Source organism: Camelus bactrianus, chromosome 7, assembly GCF_048773025.1.
Source record: "Camelus bactrianus isolate YW-2024 breed Bactrian camel chromosome 7, ASM4877302v1, whole genome shotgun sequence".
Taxonomy (NCBI): Eukaryota; Metazoa; Chordata; class Mammalia; order Artiodactyla; family Camelidae; genus Camelus; species Camelus bactrianus.
In genome coordinates this window covers 45,051,728-45,075,902 of record NC_133545.1, presented here as the reverse complement: position 1 = coordinate 45,075,902, position 24,175 = coordinate 45,051,728, and the positions used below count along the sequence as shown (strand labels likewise).

At 41.8% G+C, this 24,175-nt stretch overlaps 1 protein-coding gene across 6 annotated transcripts in view; it reads right to left on the bottom strand.

Annotated features, from left to right (window-relative positions):
• Positions 1-24,175, bottom strand: part of OSBPL3 (oxysterol binding protein like 3) — a 162,123-nt gene that overhangs the window by 24,893 nt on the left and 113,055 nt on the right. For 4 of the 6 annotated variants that reach the window (XM_074367333.1, XM_074367332.1, XM_045505663.2 and 1 more), the window contains 6 exons: positions 21,687-21,817; positions 18,521-18,628; positions 12,458-12,592; positions 11,409-11,502; positions 7,493-7,743; positions 4,074-4,211 (listed from right to left, as the gene is read on the bottom strand). In XM_074367333.1, coding sequence (XP_074223434.1) covers positions 4,074-4,211; positions 7,493-7,743; positions 11,409-11,502; positions 12,458-12,592; positions 18,521-18,628; positions 21,687-21,817 — 857 coding nt within the window. The remainder of the gene's footprint in view (positions 1-4,073; positions 4,212-7,492; positions 7,744-11,408; positions 11,503-12,457; positions 12,593-18,520; positions 18,629-21,686; positions 21,818-24,175) is intronic. The other 2 variants (XM_074367334.1, XM_074367336.1) reach the window with 1 other exon arrangement.

Genomic DNA, 24,175 nt, shown 5'->3' with positions numbered 1-24,175 from the left:
CAATTAGGAAAAGCCACTTTTAGGTAATAGCTTAACTGCATATCCTTCAGAGACACCAAATCTTTCCCAGAGGTACCAAGAAAGCAGCATAGCGAACTGAAATGTGTTTTCTGACCCAGCCAGTCCCTGATGAAGCTCCAACCCATGTGTCAGCTCCCTGCGAGGCAGCCCGAGAACCAAGTCAGGAATAACCTGCCAGCACAATGCTCGGTCCCCAAGGAGGGAGAGGAAGTCCTTTCCTTCTGAGCTCCCCCTTTCCTGGGCTTACTCAGAAAACCAAGGCTGAATCAGATTTCTTGGCACAAAGGAAATCCCTCCCCTGAGAAGGTGGAAGAGCCAGAGGTTTGAACATATGACGGGAATGTTTATGATTGCTTCCTGAATATTCCTTGTTCACAAGGCCACTGCGCAGCCCACAATGGGAGTTGAGAATAAAGTCCTACGTGAGTTTGGAGGATGAAAGGTTTAAGAGATGATGACAGGGAAAACCCCAATGTCTGAACAGTATACAGACGGCTGTTCTTGGATTGGCATCTCTGAGCACAGTACATAAACCTACACGAGGGATACCGGGAGAGGTGAGGCAGAGAGGACACAGGAGTGGAAACAGCAGGTGTAAGCTGAGGGGACCTGGGAGGCGCTAATGTGCTGGATCTCAGCTCCTTACCTATGACTGATCCTGGACTCACCTGCCATGCAGGTGGCGTTGGGAAGATCAGGTGAGATCCTGTATAAATTTGAAAAGCAGAAAGCACCCTGCAAACCTAATCTTGGTTAATAGTTACAAAGGAAATTTGAACAGCAAATTCTTTCTCTGGTTTCTGAGTCACCCTGACATTGCGTTTTTGGGTCTTTCTGGTAAGAGACAACACGGGGGGGGGGGGGCAAGTTTCTGTGCAGCTGAGCCCTTACTTCAGCCTCCTTGGCCACTGACCACTCCACACACCCACATACCCACCAAAACCTCAGGCATCAAAACCCAAGGGCTTGGAGGAAAGGCATAGACATCACTTTCCAAACCACCGGACTCTGTTGTCTAGAAGTAGAAGAGCTGAATTATCTTTGTTTCTTTCCAGGTTCTTTCCTTTGGAGATACGATTTCCATCAGTGTCCTCCTTGGAATACAATTCCACCCCCAACTATTAACTTAGGGGTCCCATTCACCTGATGATATTTGTCATTCAGAAACCTCTACTCATTGTATAGAGGTAGGAGAAAGCAAAGAAGCCCCCAAACTCTGCAAGCTGAAGTCTGTCACTCACACATAACAGAAGAGAGAAGAGTCATGCTGTCTCCATAACAGACTATCTCCTGGGCCAGAAGCAAAAAGAACCAGGCTGGGAGGTACCAGCATGAACAGAATAAATGCTCTGGTCATCTCCTGAGATGTATTAAGTTAGAAGGCCTTCACACACACCAGGTCGGCTGGTCAGCAGAACCAACAAGGGCTAGAGAGGGAGTGGGGGAAACTGAATTGATGTGTCTCCTGCTGGCCAGGAAAGGAAGGCCCTGGCCAAAAACCCTTCCACTCCTGGGGCAGCGGACAGCCTGGCACATTGAATTAAACAGTTCCCCTCTCCTTCTCGTTCTCCTGATGACTACAATTTTGGCTTCCTAAGTAAACTGTGGGGAAAGTATCCCTGGTCAGGCTGATACCAAAGCTGTCTGGCCCCCAAGGCAGGTCCATTTTTCACAGTATAGGGGTATAGTAGCATTCTGGTTTATAGATCAGTCTCTTGTAAGCTTAGCTAGTGTGACCTGTCCCTGAGAGACTCACCTGTTCTAGGGTATATTAAAAGAATCACTAACTGAGGCCATAAGCCTAAATTGCAGACAGATAAAGTGGCTCCCCCATGACCAGGTGGGTGGTATTCCCATGGTGAAGCCAGCTGTGAGGACTTGTGGCTGCCCTATGGCTGGCTCTCAGCCCAAGCCTCACCAGTGACATTACACCACCTTCAAACCCCTTGAATCAGTAGATACAGTCCATCTTATTTTAATACTCCTCCTGCTGTTCTTAACATTGCATGTTAAAAAGCATTTTAAAAGTTGCCTCTACTTATAAGAGCAATAACCAGATACTAAGTGTGCAAGTACTTTATATAGCAACGCGTTATTTCACTGGGCCTTACTGCAACCCTGTGAGCCAAGCATGATTATTCCTATTTTACAGAAAGAGAAACAACTCAGGGTCAGGAAGTTTCAGTAGCTTATGCAAGGCCACACACAAAGTGTGGGATTAGGATTTGAAAGCAGGTCCACATTACACTCAGCACACCCTATGCTGCTGACAATGATCAGATCTCTTTCAAGCTTATTTCCTTAGACCCATCCATTCCAGGGGTCTAAAGACCATGTTACGTAGCGCTCACGTGCCCAGAAGGTCTGCTTCCTGTCTCGCGCCAGCACAGGGCATCCACAAGCAGATCCCGAGGCGGCCTTGCCCCGCCAGGGGCCCGTAGGAGTGAAGCTCGGTGTTACACAAGCTCACGTTACTATTCTTTTCTTCTGCCTCTTCATCCCGTCCTGATTGTCTGCTGTAGTTCGGAGCTATTTTTGGCCTTTGGTTTTTCACACGAGTGCATGTAATACCATGGTAACCAAATTACATTTTCATTTATTCTCATTCCATTTCAGGGTTACTATTTAAATAACCCAGTTGAATTTGAGTAAGATTATCTTAGTTCTTACTACTGATTTAACCCCCTACTGGCCCAGTGTCAGTGTGTAATTTCTCATTTTAGCTGCTAACTGCAAAGCTATTAAAAAGGTGCCTTGGGATTATTGCATTATCATCTTCTTTTGAGTTTCAGAGAACACTGTTCGTCATGTACAGTTAAGACCACCACCATCTTCATAAGCCTCTCGGCCACCACCCTGCCCCCTCCTACTCCCACATTATAAAGCCATTGACAAAGAAGGCAGCAAGGACAGAAAGGAAAATAATGTGTTAGCAACCCACCCCTTTTCCCTCTGTTTTCTAAGAGTTGAGGGGACAAATATATCAAAACAATGATGTTTCTGTTCCCAAGCTGATGTTTAGGGGTTTGCAGATGGCGGACACGTTCAGCTGCTATCTTAACCAGGTGAGAGCTGGTTTTGATTTTCAGCCTGTACGCACTCTATTTCAGCTAAATGGTTCCTTATTGACAGATATTTCTGATGTTCCCAACATTCCACTACTGCCAACTATGCTGTCGTACGTCAGTAAAGAGAGTAAACACTCACATAACACTTGATTCTTCAAGAAGTGCTCTGAGTGCTTTGTAGAGAATATCTCATCGCAAAGCCATCTGAGGCCTGTACCACTACTGTTATCTCCACTTTAAAGAGGAAATTGAGGCACAGAGAGGTTAAGGGACTTTCCCTGGCTATAAACCTAGTGAGAGGTAGAGCTGAGACCTGAACCTAGGCTGGCTGGCTCCAGAGACACTGTTCTTGAATATTATTCTCTGCTAACTTACAGGTGGGAATAGTCCATGGAATCTCAGGGAACTCAGGCTATGTACGCATAAGGCATGTCCATCCATTAGACAAGGGACAGGCATTCTGGTCTGCCCCCTGGCCCCTACAGCAGCCCAGCATCTAGAACGATGCCAGGCACATGGTACAGTCTCGAGAAGTATTTATGGATGGAATGAATAAACACACAAATGATTGCTCTTAAATCAAAGTCAAGAATAAAGTGTTTGTTTGGTGCTCCCACTCTGGTGGGGACGCCCGTGCTCTAGAATGATGATGTCAACGTGCGACGGTGCACACTTTAAATCTCTAAACTGCAGTTTGGCCAATGCTTTGTGCTTTAAAAACTTCCCTCCACTATGACTTTAAACAGAAAGGGCATGGAGGACGCATACAGCCAAGAGAGCCTCAGCCTTGCGAGCACCTTTACGCTCATGGTGGTGGCCAGATTTCAGTGCAAGGAAACCGATCGCTCTCTTTATGTGTAAAAGCACTGTGATGATCTCAGTTGCTCTGAAGCCAGTGAAAGGTGGAAAACAAATATTTCAAAAGTATGCATAACGGGAGGTATAAGCAACTCCTCTCAACAAGCAAAAAGGGTGTATATTCACCTGTTCTGAAAAAAACTGGAATCCCTTGTCTTCACGAATACACTCGTAGGTTTCTCCCAGAACCGGATTAAAGGGCTTGCTCCCGGCCCGGAAGTAGCTGGACGCGTAGGCCGACACGGCAAAGGCTGCCACGTACACCTAGGGAGGGGGGAAAGAGCCTTGTTACTTCTTTGTCACCGAGAAATTTCTTTTCACAAAGACACGAACAAAATAAAACCCCTTTTTCCTTTTATAGTTTATCTCGAAAAGCCAAAGATTTGTCTCTGGTTTAAAGACACCCAAACCACCTTTGGCTTAAAGTTGCAGGTTTAAATAGTGTTTCATTTTGGCCCAGAGACAAGTGAACCAAACCTTTTCAAACTGCCCATCTGGTCTGATGTCTGAAAGTGGGCAGAGGCTTTCAAGATGATGAACTATACTGTTTTGAGCTGTTAGGCTGAGCCAGCAACTCTCAACCTGACAATACCTGAGAATCTGATGTCGTGCTAAGGCTTTTAGGGAGGAGGGGAAAGAAGAGCATTAAAAACAAACAAACTTCCCTCAAAATTCAGGATTAAGCATCCTATGTTTAACCACTCAACGTGATATTGCAGAAACCTAAAAACTCATTCTGACAAAAGAAAATCTGTGGGAGTCACTTCCTAGACAAGAAGCCCTAGGCTAGAGTACGGTATCTTTAAAAAAAAGTTCTGCTTTTCTGGGAGGGAAAAATGAAAACTCAAAAAGGAAAAGGAAGGAAAACCACAGGCTAACATGAAATGAGCAACATCCTCTCCTGGCCCCAGCTGTGAGGCTCTCAGCATCTCCCACACGCGCCCTTTTAGGGCACCAGCGAGACACAGTACCAGCGCACCTCGTTTCACTGTGCTTCGCAGATACTGTGCTTTTCATAAATTGAAGGTTTGTGGCAACTTTGCATCAACTGAGTCTATTGGTGCCATTTTTCCAACAGCATTTGCTCACCTTGTGTCTCTGTGTCACATTTTGGTAATTTTCGCATTATTTCCAACTTTTTCATTATGACTAGGTTTGTTATAGAGATCTGTGATCAGTGGTCTCTGATATTACTACCACTCACCAAAGGGTCAGATGCTGGGTAGCATTTTTTAGCAATAAAGTATTTTTTTCAAGTATATATATATACACATACATACATACATACATACATACATATATATATATAAAGATAGAATACTATTATTGCACACTTAACAGGCTACATTATAATGTAAGGATAACGTTCACATGCACTGGGACACCAAAAGATTCATGTGACTCACTTTACTGTGATATTTGTTCTACTGCAGTGGTCTGGAACTAAATTTGCAGTATCTCTAAGATGTGTCTGTATTCTTTTTGTCTTTAGAGAGAGAAGGGGCAAAAAATTAAGCCTAAGTATCAATGACAAATTTGCTTTTCTAATACTGAGTAATAATCTCAATGTTTCCTCTTCTCAACTCATTTCATGAAGTTTCTTATATTGGAAAAAAAGCTGTGCACCTTTCATAAACGTTCACTAGTCACATAACTCTCCTCAGACTTTTGCATACTGGCCCCACCTTACCCCCTCACACCAGAGTGTGTGGTACACTTTGGAGCAGCTGGAGAGCTTATGAAAATCACCTCCCTGTGCTCGATTCAGTCTGTTCTGGAAACGTGGGTTCTGTTCCTCTCTCAGCTTCCTCAGATGTTTGTTGCCCCTTAACCAGCAAGGTCACACATCTATATGGAATGCTGAATACACCCCGAATCACCTTCACAATTTAAAATATGACACATTTATAAAAGAAGGGAGGAAGCAGGCAGAATGAAGCGTCCTCCTTGTGGGCTGGCAAAAAAACTCTGCAGGGGTCCGAGCTGACCCTCCTGCTCAGAATAGTAAACACAATCCATGGGCTAGGTTCCTCCTCAACGCTTTTCTTTTCTTTCCCTTCCTAACATACTGGTGCTGGAGAGCAAAGCCTTTCCTCAAACTTCTTCTCAAGGTCAATGACACCAATCAATCAGCTGACATCCCAAAGGTCTCTAAATTGCTACAAAAATGAAACACCTTTAAGAATGCTTTTCATCTTCAAAGTCAATCATTTTCTCTAAAGAAAAGCTCTGTCCACAAATGTTAACTTTTAACACTTGCCTTGGAAGCTATATTGCCTCCTTTGTTCACAGAAATTCTCTGGGGAAGAATAACAAAGAGGATAAAAAATAAACAGCTTGTTTTTCTCTCCTACACTTAGTAACATTAGTATCAAGAAAGAAAATCTCTTTGATAGGAGAAGTCCCTGGAGAGTATGTGGAGTGACACAGGATGGTTCTTTCAGCCAGTAGTAAAGATTTCCCCTTAATCTTCAAATCACTAAAGAAATTGAAGTTTTAATGAGGGTTTAAACTGAAGAATGTGTAGAATTTAGAAAACAAAGGCATCCTCCACCAATAGGAGGGTGATGGGTGGCTGGATCCCTGAGGCTGAGGGGCATGCCGTCCCATTTTGCCAATCAGCAAAAGCCCAGAACAGAGACTGCATCTGCAGGAAGACGCCAGTGTTCCAGCATCCCACACAAAGAACGACTAATGCTGAGCAGGTAACATGAGTAAGTAAAAAGGAAGAGACACTTAGTGTTCAAGAACAAATTGTCATGGTCATAGAAAGGGTTGATCTGGCCACAGTCCTACCATCAAGGTACCCCACTCCCCCATCCCCACAAGACAGAGGAATGATGCGAAATACCTGGAGGCCCCTTCATTGGAAGGCCTATTACTTGATCAGAATTGACACTGAGTAGAGAACAGAAGGTTAATTTTTCTAGAGTGAGGTTTTATTTGGGTGGGTTGGTTGGTTGGTTTGTTTTATTTACTCTAAAAAATGAGAAATATAGCTGGGGGGATAATCTTTCTCATGTGAAAAACTCTTCTGTGAATATTTTCTAAAAATTTAGAAGCTGATAGGACAATTCCAAAAATAAACAAAAACATTCTCAAGGAAAATTTATCCTGGACTGGAGGGAAAAAAAACAAAAACAGAATTCAAAAAATTAAATTCTATCTACTCAAGGGGTGTAAACGTAAACACGCAGACAGCTCTCAAGAGGGGTTTTCCAGCTAGGCACAGCAGAACAATCACATGCAAGGTTCTGGAGAAAAAAAAATGCCAAAACCACAGAGCAGAACTGCCCTAGGCACCAACTGTCACAGGAAACTGCTCCCAAAAGGCAAATCCCAACAGGGTGACTGAAAACAGCCAGGCAGAGGGGAACTGGAGGTCACTGGGAAATGAAGCTGTCTGGAGGGCAATCCAGATGGAAGCAGAGGGACAGGAGCCTGGCTCTGCCCGGCTCAGCCTTGCCGGGCCCTGTGAGTGGCCTCGTGGCTCAGGTGCAGAGGCGGGAGGTGCAGGAGGCGCAGGTGGCAGGCTGTGTCCTCACCATCCTCTCCAGGGCACTGGGGGTCCGGGAAGCCTTGTCCAGGAGCTCACTGTACTCCAGCTCCTCGCAGAGCCTCTGCAGCGTGTTGAGTGGCTCGTTGAGCTCCACCGGCATGGCCACCTTGGACAGGTCCTTCCCGATGTTATTCCTCAGGATGTTCCACAAGCTGACGCTACTGGAGCTGGGGCAGGGCGCCGGCAAGCACGTTCTTCTTTTGGACTTGGCTTCCCCGCCACTTTCCAGAACAGGCCCTGGAAGGGAAATAAGCCTGGCTGCCTTATAAGGATTTGAATTTTACTTTATTATTAAACAGAAAAAAAAAAAAAACCATGAATAAAACCTTACCAAGCAAGTACTCAATGATACTGTTAATCTCAGTTTTCCAGATTATGATGGAAAGTCAGAAAATAAAAATAATTCTGAGCAGCTAACTGAGGTACCCCACATTACAAGCACTAAAGTGCATGGACTTTATTCACAGGGAGGTCTTCACATTCCTCCTCAAAAGCTGGTTCCTCAGAGTTTATATGCACTTAGAGTAAAACTGGGAATTGGATTACTTCTATGCCAGATTACTTTTCAACTCTTTTTAAAAAGCACTTCAAGGTCTGATAAAAACTTTCATACTCTTTTTGAGAAAGTCATTTCAGGGGAAGAGGGTATAGCTCAGCAGTAAAGTGCATGCTTAGCATGCATGCTTAGTCCTGGGTTCAATCCCCAGTACCTCCATTAAATAAGTAAATAAATAAACCTAATTACCTACCCCCAAGAGAAAAACAAAAAATAAACAAACAAAAAAGATGGTGGTAAAAAGTCATTTCAAATTCTGATAAATCAGTTGTCTGTATTATAGGAAAATGAAAAACAAGTAAAAGTCATCCATTATCCCCCTACCCAGAGGTAGCAGCCATTTATATTTCAGAGTATTTCCATTTAGCTCACAATGTCTGTATAGTTCAATGTTCTGCTCAAGCAATTAACATAAGCATTTTTCCATTCTATTCAAGTCTTCTAAAACCTCATCTTCAATGACTGTAAAAATCCCATGCTATGACTAAGCCATAATACTGAATCACTCACCTACTGTTGGACTTTAAGATTTGCTTCAGCATTTTGCTGTGATATTTGACTATACCTCTGATTATTTTCTTAGCATATAGAGCCATGGAATTACTATGCTGAAGATTACATACAAACAGTTTTAGAATTTTGATTCATATGATCACTCTTCCAAAAGGCAGTATCAGTTTCCCATTTATCAGCGCATATGCCACTGTCCATGTTCTGAGGTCTTTCTAGACTTGTCAGCATTTGTTTGAATTCTTGGCAAATCGTTAGGCGGGCAGTGCTAGCTCCTTGTGTTAATTTACAGTCAAAAAAAGTTCCTGGCGTGGTGTGGAACGCTTTTGTGGATATTGCTCCTTCTCTGAATTGTATGCTTTCCTATTTCTATATTAAGACACAATCTCTTGTTTTTGTATTTGTTTTATAATTTAATCCCCCGTTGATATTTACCTTTAAATTTGGTCTATGCAGTTTTTTCGTGACTGAAACACATACACTTTAGGGGTTCACATCTATCAATCTTTTCCTTTGTAGCAACTTCCATTGCTTCATGCTCTGAAATTCTTTTCCCACCTCAATTTAGCCTATTTTCAAAGGAAATCTTTTGCGTTATACCGTCATATGAGAAAGTGGTATTTTATTATAAAGCCAATCACTCCGAATAACGAAGCTGCTTTAATGAACAGAATATAAAACTGGGGGTCACACTTTGAACTCTCATGTTAGTAATCTAAGCATCCAATTAAATTCTGAGTTTGTTTTGATTGCTCAACATGGGCAAAAATTTGATTTACACAAGTAAATAGCTGCAAGTGATAATAGTCTTTAAAAACAGCTTTCCATGTAATTCCAAAATACTTTCTTTGATTACACTAAATTTTGAAAGACTACCAAACAACTACTAATAATGGCTAATACATATCCAGCTTTTTCTCTGTGACAGTCTTCCAAGCATTCTGCATATATTATCTCACTTATTCTTCATAGCAACCTCTTGAGGTAAACAGTATGATTATCCCCATTTTACAGATGAAGAAATTGAGGCACAGAGAAATTAAGTAACTTCCCTAGAACACATAACCAGTGACAGACCTGGGGTTAACCTAGGACATCTGATCCCTGAATCTAGATTCCTAACCACTAAACCTCCACACAGCACCCATCACAGTGAGATCCTAAGATGTGCCTTCTGATTTTAGGGGGAAAAAATTAATAGGAAGCATTCCAAATTCCTAGCATCTACCATGGGCTCAGAGGAATTGTAGTGTGATAATTTATCAAGACCTTGATCCAATCCTACTTCCTTCTGTAGGCAATACTGTAGCTTAAGATGCAAAGGTTATTTCTATAGTAAGTAGAGTACTGATGTGCAGAAATCTAATCTTCCAAATACTGCCAAAGAAGAAAGCTGGGTTTGGCCCAGTGTTTGTTCAAGCTAAGGCAATGTTGATCAGTAATTCAGCAAAATGGCTGTGGAATAAGACATAGAGAACCAGCCCTCCCCTCTTATATGCTTTTTCTGGCTGGTGTCAACTCAGCATAGCTGTGGTCTAAGGTTCGGGGCAAGTCCTCTGTTCCCAACTTTGACATCTGAACCCTCATTTCTGTGTTCCCCTGGGGTCCCTCCCTAGGGCCTCAGACAGAAGGAGGACTTCAGCATTTGTTTCTCATCCACGTGGGAGCCCTCATTTTAGCTTGTGTGCTGTTTGCTCAGGGAATAAGTGATGCCTCCTCATTTTTCTTTAGTTTTTCGAAAAAAAAAAGAAGTAGTACATGAATTTGCTCCTATATTATTGGGCTTCTCCTTTGAGTCACTGGTTCTCAGACTTCTCCACCAAAGGGTTCCCCTCTCTAGAAACAGTTCAAGAAAGATACAAAGCACAATGAGTAGGTGTGACGCTGAAAGGATGTTCTTCCAGAGGACAGTAAGATAATCTGCCTTTTTTTTGTGCGTGGTCTTCAAAGAAAAAGTTCTTCGGCATTCAGATAACAACTCATGATCATCATACTTCACACATACTTACTGAAATATCACACAGGCCCTGATGTGTAAATAAAAAAGGGTCTTGTCCTCTATGCAGATATAAAAACAGGTGGTGTTCTGCCACAGACAAACCTAGAGATCTCAAGGCACAGTGAGTACCAAGACTAAGAGTATTTGATGCTACAGGACCCACGTAGAGACCTGTCCAATGGGCAGATTCTTCTGAAGGTCGCCTTCTAAACAGGTTTCAGTCTGCTTATCCAACTCCTAAATCAGAGCTGTTTGGAGATAGCAGACACTCCAGGTACCCCTCGGTACCAGCTAAAATTTCCTGGGCATCATTCATTTTCACTCTTGGGATCAACCAGTAATAAAGGGATACCTAAGGGTTCCTGAAGCCCTACCCCTAAGGAGGTAGCAGTGTGTTACCTTCAAATGTGTTATCCTGAAGAATCTGAGACTAAATTACCACTTAGATCAGATCTTTTGTAAGTCTTAGAGAATTCCTAAACTATGCAAACCACTAGATAGCTAAAGGCAAAAAGCTATATTCTAATGTTTGCAGACAGAATGTTTGACCAGATAAGGAATCTATTGCATTAATTTGATACTTACATAATTGATATACTTTCACTTTATAAAAACAGGAATTTGCACGAGCAGACACAGGCATTTGAATGAGTGCATGTTTCACATGAGAGTGCCGTGCCCCCATCTAGATTATAAAAACCTCAACGGTGGGGCCCACGTCTTAAGCTTCTGATGTAGAACTGGCCAAGTCCTCTGTTGGCAGCAGGTACTCTGTATATGCTTACTAGTATTCTGTAAAGAACCAAACACTTAGAAATCAAATAAATTAAATCTTACCCAAGGTCTGTCTCTCATTATCTAAATCGTTACTGAGATTGTCTAAGGAAAGGTTGTCACTTATGTCACTGACATATGAATCATCTTCAGAAATCTATGGGAAGAAGAAATAATATACATCAGAGTAAGCAAGTCAGATTTTCATAAAACCTTTACGTCAAGTGATCAAACATTTTAAATCCCACATTACAAAGGGACAGAAATAATTTTGGATGCTGTTTTCATAAAGGCCCACACATCAGTCTGCCTATAAGGTGTTCACAGAAAATACCCATTATTAAAATTCTAATGCTTTCTTGGTTCATTCTCACAAGGAAAATACAAGTAAACTCCAGATTTCAGTTATTATAAAAATTCATATTAGTTCAGACTGCTTTTTCAGAGTCTGTTAGTGTTTGAGTAGAATGAATCACAATTTGTCTTTGAACTACTTGTGAAAAAAAGAATCTTCTACAGAAATTAATAGATAAACAGTATTAGTACTTCTCTACTGAAGGGGAAAAATTATCCGTACACACACAGCAATATAATTATAAATTAATTACAATGACCATATTGTAATTATTAACATAACAATAATTATATACTATAAATTACTATAGAGCAAAATCAATGATTAAAAAATATACAGGATACTAACGCCTAGCCCTGTGGTGGATATAACACATTATCACATAGTTAGTAATCAAAATACTTAGCCTAAAATTGAAAAGAAGTGTAACGAATCAAATAACAGAAACCAAGACGTGCCCAACACTTACTTTCACCACCTTTTTTTCCTAAGATCTTATAGCCTTTTGTGCTTTTTGGAGTATGAGTTATAAGAAGATCCTCAGAGTTTAATGATAAAAAGGTTCATTGAGTTTTAGTGTTTCTAAATATGGATATTTACTAAACGGGTAAAGCAACAAAAGAGTTTTTTTTTTAACGGAGGTACTGAGGATTGTACCCAGGACCTCGTGCATGCTAAGCATGTGCTCTACCACTGAGCGATCCCTCCCCCCAAAAGAGATTTTTTTCAGGCACGTAACTGAAAACAGTGCTCAAACCTCATTTTCTGAAGAGCTTGGAGACAACAGAACTTCCTGTGCATCAAAAAACTCTGAAAGGGAGTCAGTGATGGAGAGTCTGCTTTCATTGGAAAGCTGATGGACCAGGGCTCGACTGTCGTCTCTGGAGTTTTCCTATTTGAAAGACAAAACCAAAAATGTGTGTATTTAGAAACAGCCTCAAGGGAAGCAAAACAAACAACTGCTCCTGCTGCACGATGCACAAGGTGACGGCCAAGACACACAGGCAGCTCAAGGCAGAGGGCAGCTCCAGAGCAAAGGAGAGGCAAGCCTCACGTGAAACACAACAAGCAAAGGTCTCCCCTAAATGGGCACCTCACTTACAGGCACTATCACAGCTCAGACACACATAACAAATCTCAAAGCAAAAACAAGATTGTGCAGGTCAGGTTTTGTTCTGTGTAAGACGGGAAAAATTCCAGCGCTCTCTGAATCATATCCTTTTATTCTCTACCAGGGCAGGATGTTTCTTTTCACCCTACAATTTCCTCTGAATTGTACTGAATGCATGTCTTTGCATGGCTGGTTCAGAGCAACACAGCTTTCTTCTGCCTCTATTTTCTCCCAGAGTCCCGCAGGCTGCTTCTGAAGCATCTCCTGACAAATAAACAGTGTGCTTTGGTCCAGAAGAGTCCCTGGTGGCAGATTATTCATTATTCATGGATAAATGAGATAAATTCTCTGTCTCTCTCCAACCACACTGACTCTGCAAGCGAAGTCCCCAGTCCCCTTTATAAGCCTCTCCACAAACAACACAACAGAATATCATGATTTTCTCCTCTTGCTGACACTCCGTTCCCTGCGTCACTGAGTCTGGACTTTTCCTCTGGGAAGGACCTAAATACTTTGGGAATGTGCTTTCTATTCAAGCACAGTGAAAAGTCAATTTGACTCAAGAAATTGAGCAGCTGCTTTGTGCTGGCGGTGGTGGGACATGACAATGAACAGGACGAGGTTTCTGGCCCAAGAGAGGGATACAGAGGACGCACCCTACACACATGAGCCCAAGACCGCGACACAGAAGGCCCTGCGGAAGCGGCGAGGAAGGAGAGGCTGATTCTATCAGGGGCCTTAGTTGGAGAGGGCTTCACAGAAGAGATGACACCTGACTAGACCCTGAGGGATGAGAATGAATTTGGGACAAGATGACTTGATTCCTTTGAATCAGAAAAGACTGTTCCCTGAACTTCCCAACTGCTCACGTTTCTCACTGGGCTGATAAAGGAGCTGCTTCTATGCCTTTATGTGCCTGAGAAATGAGTCCCAGAATAATTTGGGGAACAAAACTTAAAGCCTTTCCCAGAAGTTTTCTAAGTGCAGGACACACCCTTCAGTCTCAGAAACAAATTATAACTCAGATGGGGATGCTGTAACAGGAGGACCCCTGGTGGATTTTCATAATTGTAAAGGTCAAGTGGTCTCTTTAGGGAATGTTTACTTTAGGAACACATTTAAATCTGCATCCCTTCCTCTTAGCTTTTTCCTAATTAAGATCTAAAAGATCCTACCTATTTTAATATCCATATAGCCTTCTGAAAAGCAGGCTTCTTCTCCATTCTAACAAAGAGAAAGATCCCTTTAGGATCTATAAATAAGCGTCACAGCTGTCACCTTGAAGGGCAGGGTCTCTCTCCTCACAAGAGGAGACACGCTGGTGTGGGGAACAGCTGAGCTCCCACAATGCTCCCTGAAACGGCAGAGCTGTCCTGTGTCTCTGCTGGGCCACCGACACCTCAGGCTCTAATGATTTATTTACTTGTTCTCATTAATTTAGTACCAGTCACTCTGTCTCTCGCTGTATCTTTCTCCTTGAGGCTGATAGGTTACAAGGATTTCTTGGCTGATCAACACTGAAAATAACATACCTAGTCCTAGCCCTGTCCGGTGTTGCATTATTCCAGCAACTTCGTCTCGCTACCCACCTGAAACTCAGCAGGACCGCAGGGCCCCCGGCCCCCAGCCCAGTGTCCTGCACAGCCCAGGACTTCATGTATTAAAATATTAATCTGGTCAGTTCAAGTCAATAATAACCCCTCAAGTTTGTAAGGTATGAGTGGTTGTTTATCTATTTCTTACATCACAAAAAGATAAACAAGCAGAGAAAAGGGAGGCAAGAATACTCATAATCCCATGACACCAGAACAACCACTGTAAGCATTTTATACAGTTCTCTCCAATTCTTTACCTATATATATATAGTTTTGCCAAATAATTGTCATCTATCTACCTACCTACCTAGTTTAATAAATTTCCCCCAAACAACACTGTACCATGATAACTTCTTAAATTAACATTCATTCTGAATATAAAAGGAATGTGTTCAAAACAGAAAATACAGAAAGATGTGAATAAATGTCACTTAAAATGTCATCACCCAGGTGTGTCCCCTATTAACCTGTGGCTGTATTTTTTATGTTAAAATATTTGTTTTTAGATTTTTTTTAAGTTTGAAAAACTGGGATCCTACTGTACATAGTCTTTATATAGTCTGTCATGTTTACTTAACATTATATTGTAACTTTCCCCCAAGCTGTTAAAAGTTCTTTGAGGCAATGAACTTTAGCTGATAGATTTATTATATATGTGTGTCACAGAGTAACCATTTCATTTATTGGAAATTAAGGTTATTTCCAAATTGGTAAAGATTGTAAGCACATTTGCAAATGTGTCTTTGCCGGTGTCTCATTATTTCTTAGACTCAGTTCTCAGAAGTAGAATTACTAAAAGCGTTCCAGGTAAAACGTGTATCACCTACTTACACCAACAAGGAGGGGAAGCTCTATTTTCTCTACATCTTTATGGCCACTGAATACTCTAATTTAGACAAATTTTGTTCTACTCTAATTGTTTTAATTTTCATTTCTTCATTAAGAATTAGGTTGAACATGTTTTCCTTAAAAAAAAAAACCTGGCTGTTAAGATGTTAATGGGGAGGGAGGCTAGGACAGGACGCACGGGCCTCCCTCTGCATGTCTTTGTAACTTCCTGTAAATTTAAAAGTATCACAAAATAAAAAGTCTTAAAAAACTGTCTGTATTTGGTATTTTTGTGTGTGAATTGTGTCTTCTTCCCCATTTATTTGTTAAGGCCTTAAGTTGCTTGTTCTTCCTTATTACTTACATATTAAAGATGTTATCACCTATTTAACATTATCTAAGCTGTCGTTTTCACTGGAAATATTTTTTCCTAGTCTATTATTTGCCTTCTTATTTTTTTACATATACCATTTTGCTCCTTAAAAAAAAAAATCCAAATTTAGCCAACATTTCTTTTGTATTTTTTCTATTGCTTCCACATTTAGGAAGTCCTCCTTACTCTGACAATTTGATAAATATTCAAATATTTTTCAGTTTGAATTTAATTCACTAGTGATTCATCAGAGTGTGTGATAGAAAGATTTAAACTGCTTCCAAAACTGCTTTTGAGATGTATCAGCCTAACTTATTGAAAAATCCATCTCGTTCCCATTGATTTTTGAGCCTCTTCTATCATATATTTCTTTTTTAATATATACAAAATGGTGTTATGCCTGAAATGGCTATCCTGTCCCATCCTTACCCACCACCACCGTATTTTCATGATTGGAGCTTCACCAAGTGTTTTATTCCTGGCTTGGAGGGTCACTCCTCACCACACAGCAGCGTGATGCTGCTGAGAAAACAAGTGCTCGGGACTCATTAGACGTGGACTGAAATCACAGCTCTATCTCTTACTCGCTGTGTGCCCTGGAGAAAGTTACTTAACCTCTCTGGGCTTTAGTTTCTTTGTCTCTAAAATGAAACTATATATCACCTGTCTCACAGAGCCATGGTTAGAGTTTTGTGAGATAATGCATTCAGGTGTATATGAAATTTAGCAAATGGGCAATTAAAAGGGTCAAATTTCCTCCTCTTTTAGAATTTTCTTTCAAGTTCTTGCTTATTGAGTCTCTTAAATAGACTTTAGATTTAGTAGGATGTCATCCTCAAATTCACTTGGCCTTTCATTTGGAATCTAAAACAACACTAATCTAAGAACTTATAACCTGATTATAGTAAATATTCACATTCAGAAATTTAAAATAGAAGGACTTGATAGAATGAGAGAGTACTTTTTGATAGGAGAGGGGAGATTTTAGAATCCAAGTGGATTTTAGAACACCAAAGATAGGTAATTTGTGCAGCTAAAAGGAAACAGAAAGTAAGCAAAGAAAGTAAGGGGTCCTAAATAGACGGAGCACCCGGGGCTGAGACCACTGTGGGGACTGCCATTCCAACACTGTGAGGAGCCTGCAAAAAGTCATCGGAGTCTAGTTTTCAGGCTCTGGGGCAGCCACTTCCACTCACTCTTATCTCCTGAAGGCAACAATGGCCTTTCCCTCACTGGGGAAGTTAGATGGAGTCATTCTATGAAAAGCAGGATAAAACACAGATAACAGAAAATCACTGCAAGAGGAACTAGGTCAAGGAGACAACTGCATCATTAACTCCAGAAAGTTATTCTGGACGGTGTGAGCCTGAGGGATGTTCCTGCCCCTCCTCACAGACAATGTACAGCACTTAAGCCTTCAGGTACTTTACTGGTGAGATCAGTTTACAAACATGCATTTTAAAAGACCTGCGGCTTTGGTCCCCTTTCCAAAATGTAAATAGCCCCAAGTATACATGCTGAGCATAAATTTATAAAGCCAGAAATGAAGGTCAACTTGCCACTTACCTCTTTAATAGCTTGTTAAATAGATCAGTGTAATTAGGCGACAATTTAAAAGGTTAAGAGCTGCCTGGGAACAGGCGTGAAACTGCGGAGAATGCCACGGTGCTGGGCAGCACGCCACCCTCAGTGATGGCGGGTCATGGTTAGCAAACGAGCCCACCTGGGAGCACGTTTCTCTGCCCAGGCCTGACATGAAGGCCCCTGTAGGTAATGTTTAGGTGCTCAGTCCTGCAGGGGACTCAGTTTAGGTCTGGGCTAAAGTTGAAAAGATCTCTTAGGGGGCAGAAGAAGGTGCAGAGGAATTTCACAGTCAACCACTGACATGTTATCTCAGAAGGAAAGAGGGGCCGATGGGCCTCTGCAGAGAAAGGGCACCACCCCGTCGGAAGAGGACCCGTCAGCATGTGGCACAGCCTGTGCCCCACGCAGAGGTGGAAGTCCGGGCCTTGCCGTCTGACTGATCTCAGCACCTAGTTTTCCCACCACCTGACACAACAGCTTCCCAGGGAGCAAAGGTTTTGTGTCTGGGTTTTGTTTTGAGGACAGAAAAAGGAGGAAGATGGATTAAGATTAAACATGAGAAACCCCTTCAAATAACTTACCCCGTCCCCCCGTATCTGACCTTCCTTATTTTTTTTTAAATGCTCTCAGTCTAACACATTCGTTAATGAAAAATTTAGCACACTTTGAGGAAGGCATGTAACTATAAGAGATCGTCAAAAACAATTTTGACCTTCATTAGCCTTTTCTACTGATTTTTCAAGTAACCCACTTGTATTTTTCTGAAGTTTCTCATTTTAAACACATTCAAAGGCTATTTTGGACAAACATCCTGAGTCTTGAGAAAAGACATTTTTAATGTACTATTAACTGACCAAGACACTTCAATTGTAGTCATTTTTCCCCCTCAGAAAGTACAGTTGTGTTTCCAGATTAAAAAAAAAAATTGAAGGAACAGGAGAAAGGAAACAGTCACAAAGAAAGAGGACAGTGGTTCTCAGAGAGGGAGCAAAGGAAGCCGGCAGGGCACTGGGATACTGTAGGTCAGGGAGAGTTGGGTTCTTTCAGAAACAACAGGAGAAAATCTCTCTACTGCCCCCCACCGCCCCCATCCAGCAAAATCAAGAGAAAAAGGTGATCCTCAGGAGGAGAATGGGGGAGAGAAATACAAAGGGAAGAAGAGATCTGGGGGGAAGCAGCAGTTTCCAAGTGCAGCTAGCAGCCTCCTTTCAAGGAAACCGCCGTAGTGATGGAGCAGCACCCCGGGGGGGAGCAAGGAGGCCTGCGGGGACAGAGGACGTCAGGTGGGGGTGGGACGCGGTGACATTACCAGACCGGAGCCTTACCCACCTCTGCCAGACTGTCCCCCGACTTGGCAGCAGCAGGGGGGTCGAGGAGCAGAGACTCAGCATGGATTCTGCGTAAGCGTTCTTTAAGATCTGTGTTTTGTGCTAGGGCCTGGAACACGTTAAAAATAGTGGGGCTCCGTTAATAAATGGAGGTTTCAGAAGAGCACAGCGGTGGGCCCAGCGTGGCAGAACCCTGAGAGGGCACTTCCTGGACCTTTTTTCTTGAACATTATCCAACAGGATACTGGTTCTAAAATGTCTGGCAGATACAAGATATTAAAGACTGGAAATGAAGGCTCTTCTAGAATCTCACTTACAGGCATGGAAAGAGGGGTTAGTAAGGCTTTCCTGTCGGTGGAAAAGGAAATCACCAACTCCTACAGCTCTTATTACTAGTGGTTTCTCGGCCCCTCCCCCTTCCCAGCTGTCTTTAGTCTCCTTCCTTGATCAGCTCCCTCCTCAAGAGTCCAAGCCTCTCTCTCATCTTCAATAAAAATGCTGCTCGCACCCCTTATGAGTGGATGGATTTTAATGTTACTTAATTATCACATTAGTTGAACTGGATTTTAGAAAGTGTGCTGAGCAGACTCTGTCGAGGATTAATTTCACTGTTTTACAATATAGATATTGATTGTTTTATACTTATTCTTCATGACTAAGATATTTCATTAAAAAAAAAAAAAAAAAAGAGCTCACTTACCTGAGTAAAGGCTAAGACTCAGGGCCCTGGGAAGGGGGTGGGTTATGAGATGCAAGCACCTGTGAGCCCACCTTGGACCTCTTTCATTCCTCCCTGGGCAGGTCTGACCCGCTATTGCTAACCTCCCAACTAGGAAGGGACGAGAAAGGAAAAGGAAGGTGTTTCTTTCATGCTGATACCCTGAGTGCTTTGTGATCAACTGTTCTCCAGATGATCTGTCTTTAGAAAGAGATAGGTTCACTTGATTGGCCCAGCAGACACTCCCAAAATCAGCTCCCCAGGTGTCCGCACACAGACCCATCCTGTCTGTCTGTCTTTCTGACTCTCTTCCAAGAAGCTCAGAGCCTTTCCCACCCATCAGGGCCCACAGGGTCTACCTGCTGAGGGCATAGAAGGATGCCCATGTCTAGTCCACGGCCTGGATCTCAAACAAGAATTTTGGCTTTATTTTTCAGTAACCACAGATGGAATGGGTTATTTGGAAATTCTCGAGAATCATTTAGGAAACAATGAATAAATGTTTCCTAAATCACAGAACTACATGTAACAATCTCGATGGGGCACTCACTTTGGCCAGTACGTTGCTGGTGTCTTGGTGTAAGTGGCTGGAATCTGTACCAGTGGCTTAGAATCTTAGCATGGCCTGAAAGATGTGTCATTTTAGTAGCTTCTCTTTCCTTTGTAAGCCACAACCAGGAGAAAGAAAAACGCAAAGACTGCATATAGCACAAACATATCCATTCTAATAGCCCTGAGATAACTCTAAAATTTTATTTTTAAATAAAACAAGTCTTAAATCTAATCAAAAATCCAAGCCAAAAATTAAAGATTCATTCTGTTTCATTGTAAGTTTCCAAATTCCTTAACATGGGTAAGAGAAAATTCCTTAGGGAAGGTACTGACTTTGGTCTGAGATACCATGGCCAAGTGGGTCTCATGGTCTCTACTGGACAAACAGATTAACAAAATGAGGCCGGACCTCCACAGAAGGAGGCCAGGGGAGAGGAAGACCACAGGGAAGCCCATCAGAGGTAACTACCAAATGCACTAAAGGCCAGCCTACTGGGAACAATAAGAAATGCTTTTCACCACTGAAAAATAAACTTGGAAAAAAAACCCAAAAAAAACCCACCTTGCTTCTCTCAAACCAAAGTAATACCCAGTGTGTGGCTGGCTGTCCATTATAAACCACAAGTGGGTATTTCCATCTCTGACCTGAAAAATCCCAGAGCTCCTCAGGGCAGACAATATTAAAACTCTAAGTAGGAAATAAATCCATGCTATTTTTTATTTCTTTCAAAGATAACATACTGGGAATGTTCAACTGAGTGACTGTTCCTTAAGTATTTTACAAGAACAGTAGGTACCACTGGTTATGTGTTTACCACTAACGTGACACCAAGTGCATCACTTTACTTTTGTCAGTTAGATGATGAGTAGAAAACATGAATGGATATTCCCTAGTCCTCTCACTGCTTGAACTGGACTCTGAAAACAAGATCCTAACATTCACCTCCCCTACGTGACCCTAAATCGCAAGTTCAGTACTGCTTCCGATGGTGATTTCACACGTGTGAACACACTCTCTCTCTCTTTATAGTAGGGATTCCAAAGTATAAGCAAGAGTAGGAGCAAATAAGTATGTTATCTCCAAAGTTCTTCAGCTTTTTGTTAGATACAGAGGGAGCAGCCAGGCACTGTCAGCTATTCAAAGCAGAGTTCTGGGACATCCCACTTCAATGGAGCCCAGCTCTTCTGAGGAATAAACTGGAATTGATGAAAAAAAGGAGACAGTGAATGACAGGATGGCTTACTCAAAAACATCTGAGGCTTGGCAGTGATTTTTCTGTTGTTATGAAGACGCAATGATTACCTGACACTCCTTATGGCTCGTGCTCAAGGGGGAGCGGGTGGGAGCTAAATGTTTTTGTACGATCAAATCAAATCACTTTCCCGTCTTTGAAAGAGACGTGCTGTAAACAGGTAAATAGGATCAGAGCAGTGCAGTAGAGAAGATGAGAGTGTGAATTCAAAATTTCACTCTGCTGCCTGTATCTGTCATCTGGAAAGTCAATCTAAGCCTGTGAAGTCTTAGGTACGGAATCTGCAAACTGTCAGATTTTGTAAGCATTAACAAGGGTCTGTAAGACACACAAACATACAACAAAAGCTTCACAAAAAACAGGAAAATCAAGATAAACAGGAGGAAACCAAACAAAATATCTAATGCTCAATGAAATACTAGCTACTAAGACCTGGGGTAGGCTCAGCTTTGGGGTTTAGAATAAGCAGAATTGACGAAAGGTCAGAATATAATTTGGATAATGTGTTTTGGTTTTCTCGCGAATTGTCAACACAACGATGGAAACCATGAATTTTCAACACACCCATGGAGATGGAAAATATAAAAAGTTCATGACCCTGGACACGCTGTCAGGCATTTCTGGGACACAGACATGTAACTTACGGATGACAGGGCACGCTTCAGACCGAGGACCTGGGCAGAGGGGGAGGCGGAGACATCCTGTTCCATCAGTTGCTTCAGTTTCTCCCTCTCCGTCGATATGGTATTAAAAGCTGACCTTAAAGTGAAGTAAACTATAAAGGTATAATCATTATAAAAAGGAATAAAGGAAGAGGCATCATTAAAAACAAGATACAAAGAGATGTCTTTCTTGTAGAAGAACTTAGAACAGCCATGAATATTTTGGGTCCAGCAAATGTACATCTAAATTAACTTAAAAAAAAAAAACAACCCCACCACATCTGGAACGTATAACACCAAGGTGAACCCGAATGTAAACTGTGGACTCTGGGTGACGATGATGTATCAACATAGGCTCATTGATGGTTAACAAATTGACCACGCTGGTGGGATGCTGACAGTGGAGGAGACTGTGTGGGGAGGAGGGGACTCTGTACTTCTTGCTCAATTTGCTGCGAATCTAAAACTATTCCAAAAAAATAAAGTCTATGAAAAATTTAAAAATCACACACATTTGTCAACTCCAAAGCCTCTACCCACTACAAACTTCCATGATTTTATAACTTATCATCAAGATGTTTTGCCACTGGAAAGGACAGTACTCCTGGATTCTCAATGATCAACATTTAGTTTGTATTCCCAAAGACTGGACGTGTTTGAAAACAGAACTTATTGGTTGTCAGGGGAAAAATGGTAACAATGTGGAGGAGAACCTAGACAGCACCTTAACCAGGTGTCCAAAATTAATCACCAATGAGAGTCGGTGGCCTTTGTGTGCCTTGTGACTTTGTGTGAGACCCTAAAAGACGCAGCCTCGTTTATATTGTACACCAGCCAGGGACAGGCCGTCTGAATCTGATCAGGAGGAAGAATCAAACAACCCCCAAATGAAGACTATCCTATTTTTTTAATTGATCTGTATTCTTCCAAGGTGTCAATTTCATCAAAGAAAAAAGAAAGAGAGGAATGGTGCCCAATTAAAGGAGACTAAAGAGGCGTGACAATTAAACGCAGTCTGTGACGTGGACTAGATCCTGCATTGAACAGGAAAGGACCTATTAAGGGACATTATGGGGATAATTGACAATATTTGAATATGAAAGACAGAATAGGTAAAAAGTACTGTTTCAGTGCTAAATTTCCTGGCTTAAAAAAAAGACATGATGTATGATTCCTACTCTCACATGATTCAGAAAAATAAACACACCCACGTGTGCACACATATATGTGTTTGTGTGCACTGTGTGAGTAGAGAAAAAGATAAATGTGGCATAATATTAAAAATGGTGAATTTGGGTAAAGGATTTAAGGGAATTCCTTGTATTAGTCTTGCAACTTGTCTGTAAGTTTGCAATTATTTCCAAATAAGGTGTTATCTACCCTCTTCCTTGTTAGTCCTTCCAGTTGCCTGACCCAGAATTCCCTACCTTTCAACTTGGCATTTGCCTACGCCATCCACAATAGTGAACATTCAAGTACAATGAGAGCTCAGTGCTATTAGGCACTTGGATGCCTGAACCATAGTTTTAAAAACTGCTTACACATATGGCAAAAAATTCACCAAGTTTTGATCACATAATGTACAAGTTGTCGGCTAGGGATAAGGCAACTGTCTTCTGAATTACTGATCTTGGGGATCATATTTGAATACTATCTTTCCAATCTCCTTTATTCTGTTTGGTTTTAGAAGGTCAGGAAGAAGGAAGAGGCCAAGACATCTTCTCCAGAGGCCTGACAATATTACTGAATTCCCCGTGGTTGCATTTTTAGGGGTATTGCTACTCAAGAGTGGCTGATTCAGTGTCACAGAAGCTAAATACACACGACTGACTTACTCTCTTCATTCCACAGCCACATGGACAGCTGAACCTCTTGGTGGGTTGTCCCTGAACCTGTCTGAGGTTGTGGTGTTGAGCAACAGACTTAGAGTATCTGCACAAAGTAGCAGGACAAATGAGTAATTTGTTTAAACATCCACAAAAATTATGGTACTTCTGTCGATGGAAGACAAGGGTCAAGGGTGAACAGGTACTATATTTCCTAATAATGTCTATGGAACCCACTTAGCTGTTTGATTAAAACAATTCAATTGAACCAAACCATGGGCAGCACAACAGAGCGACCAATAGCATGGGCTCCAACATCGGCTCTGGGCTCCTCCCAGCCCCATCACTTACTCACTGCGGGAGCCCAGACAAGTATATGATACACCTGCACCCCAGTTTCCTCATTTATAAATAGGGATAATAACATTCACTTTATAGGATCGTTATGGGGATTAAATAAGATAATGTAGGTAAAGCACTTGGCCCAACGCATAGCATATAATAAATAATTTATGTTACTGCAATAATAATATTGATAGTGATGAAAGAAACAGATGGGGATGAAAGTGCTGACGACTGCAGTCTTTTGAAATATGGGCAGCAGTTTTAGGAGGATACTTTAGTGTCTTGCTGGGACAACATTTA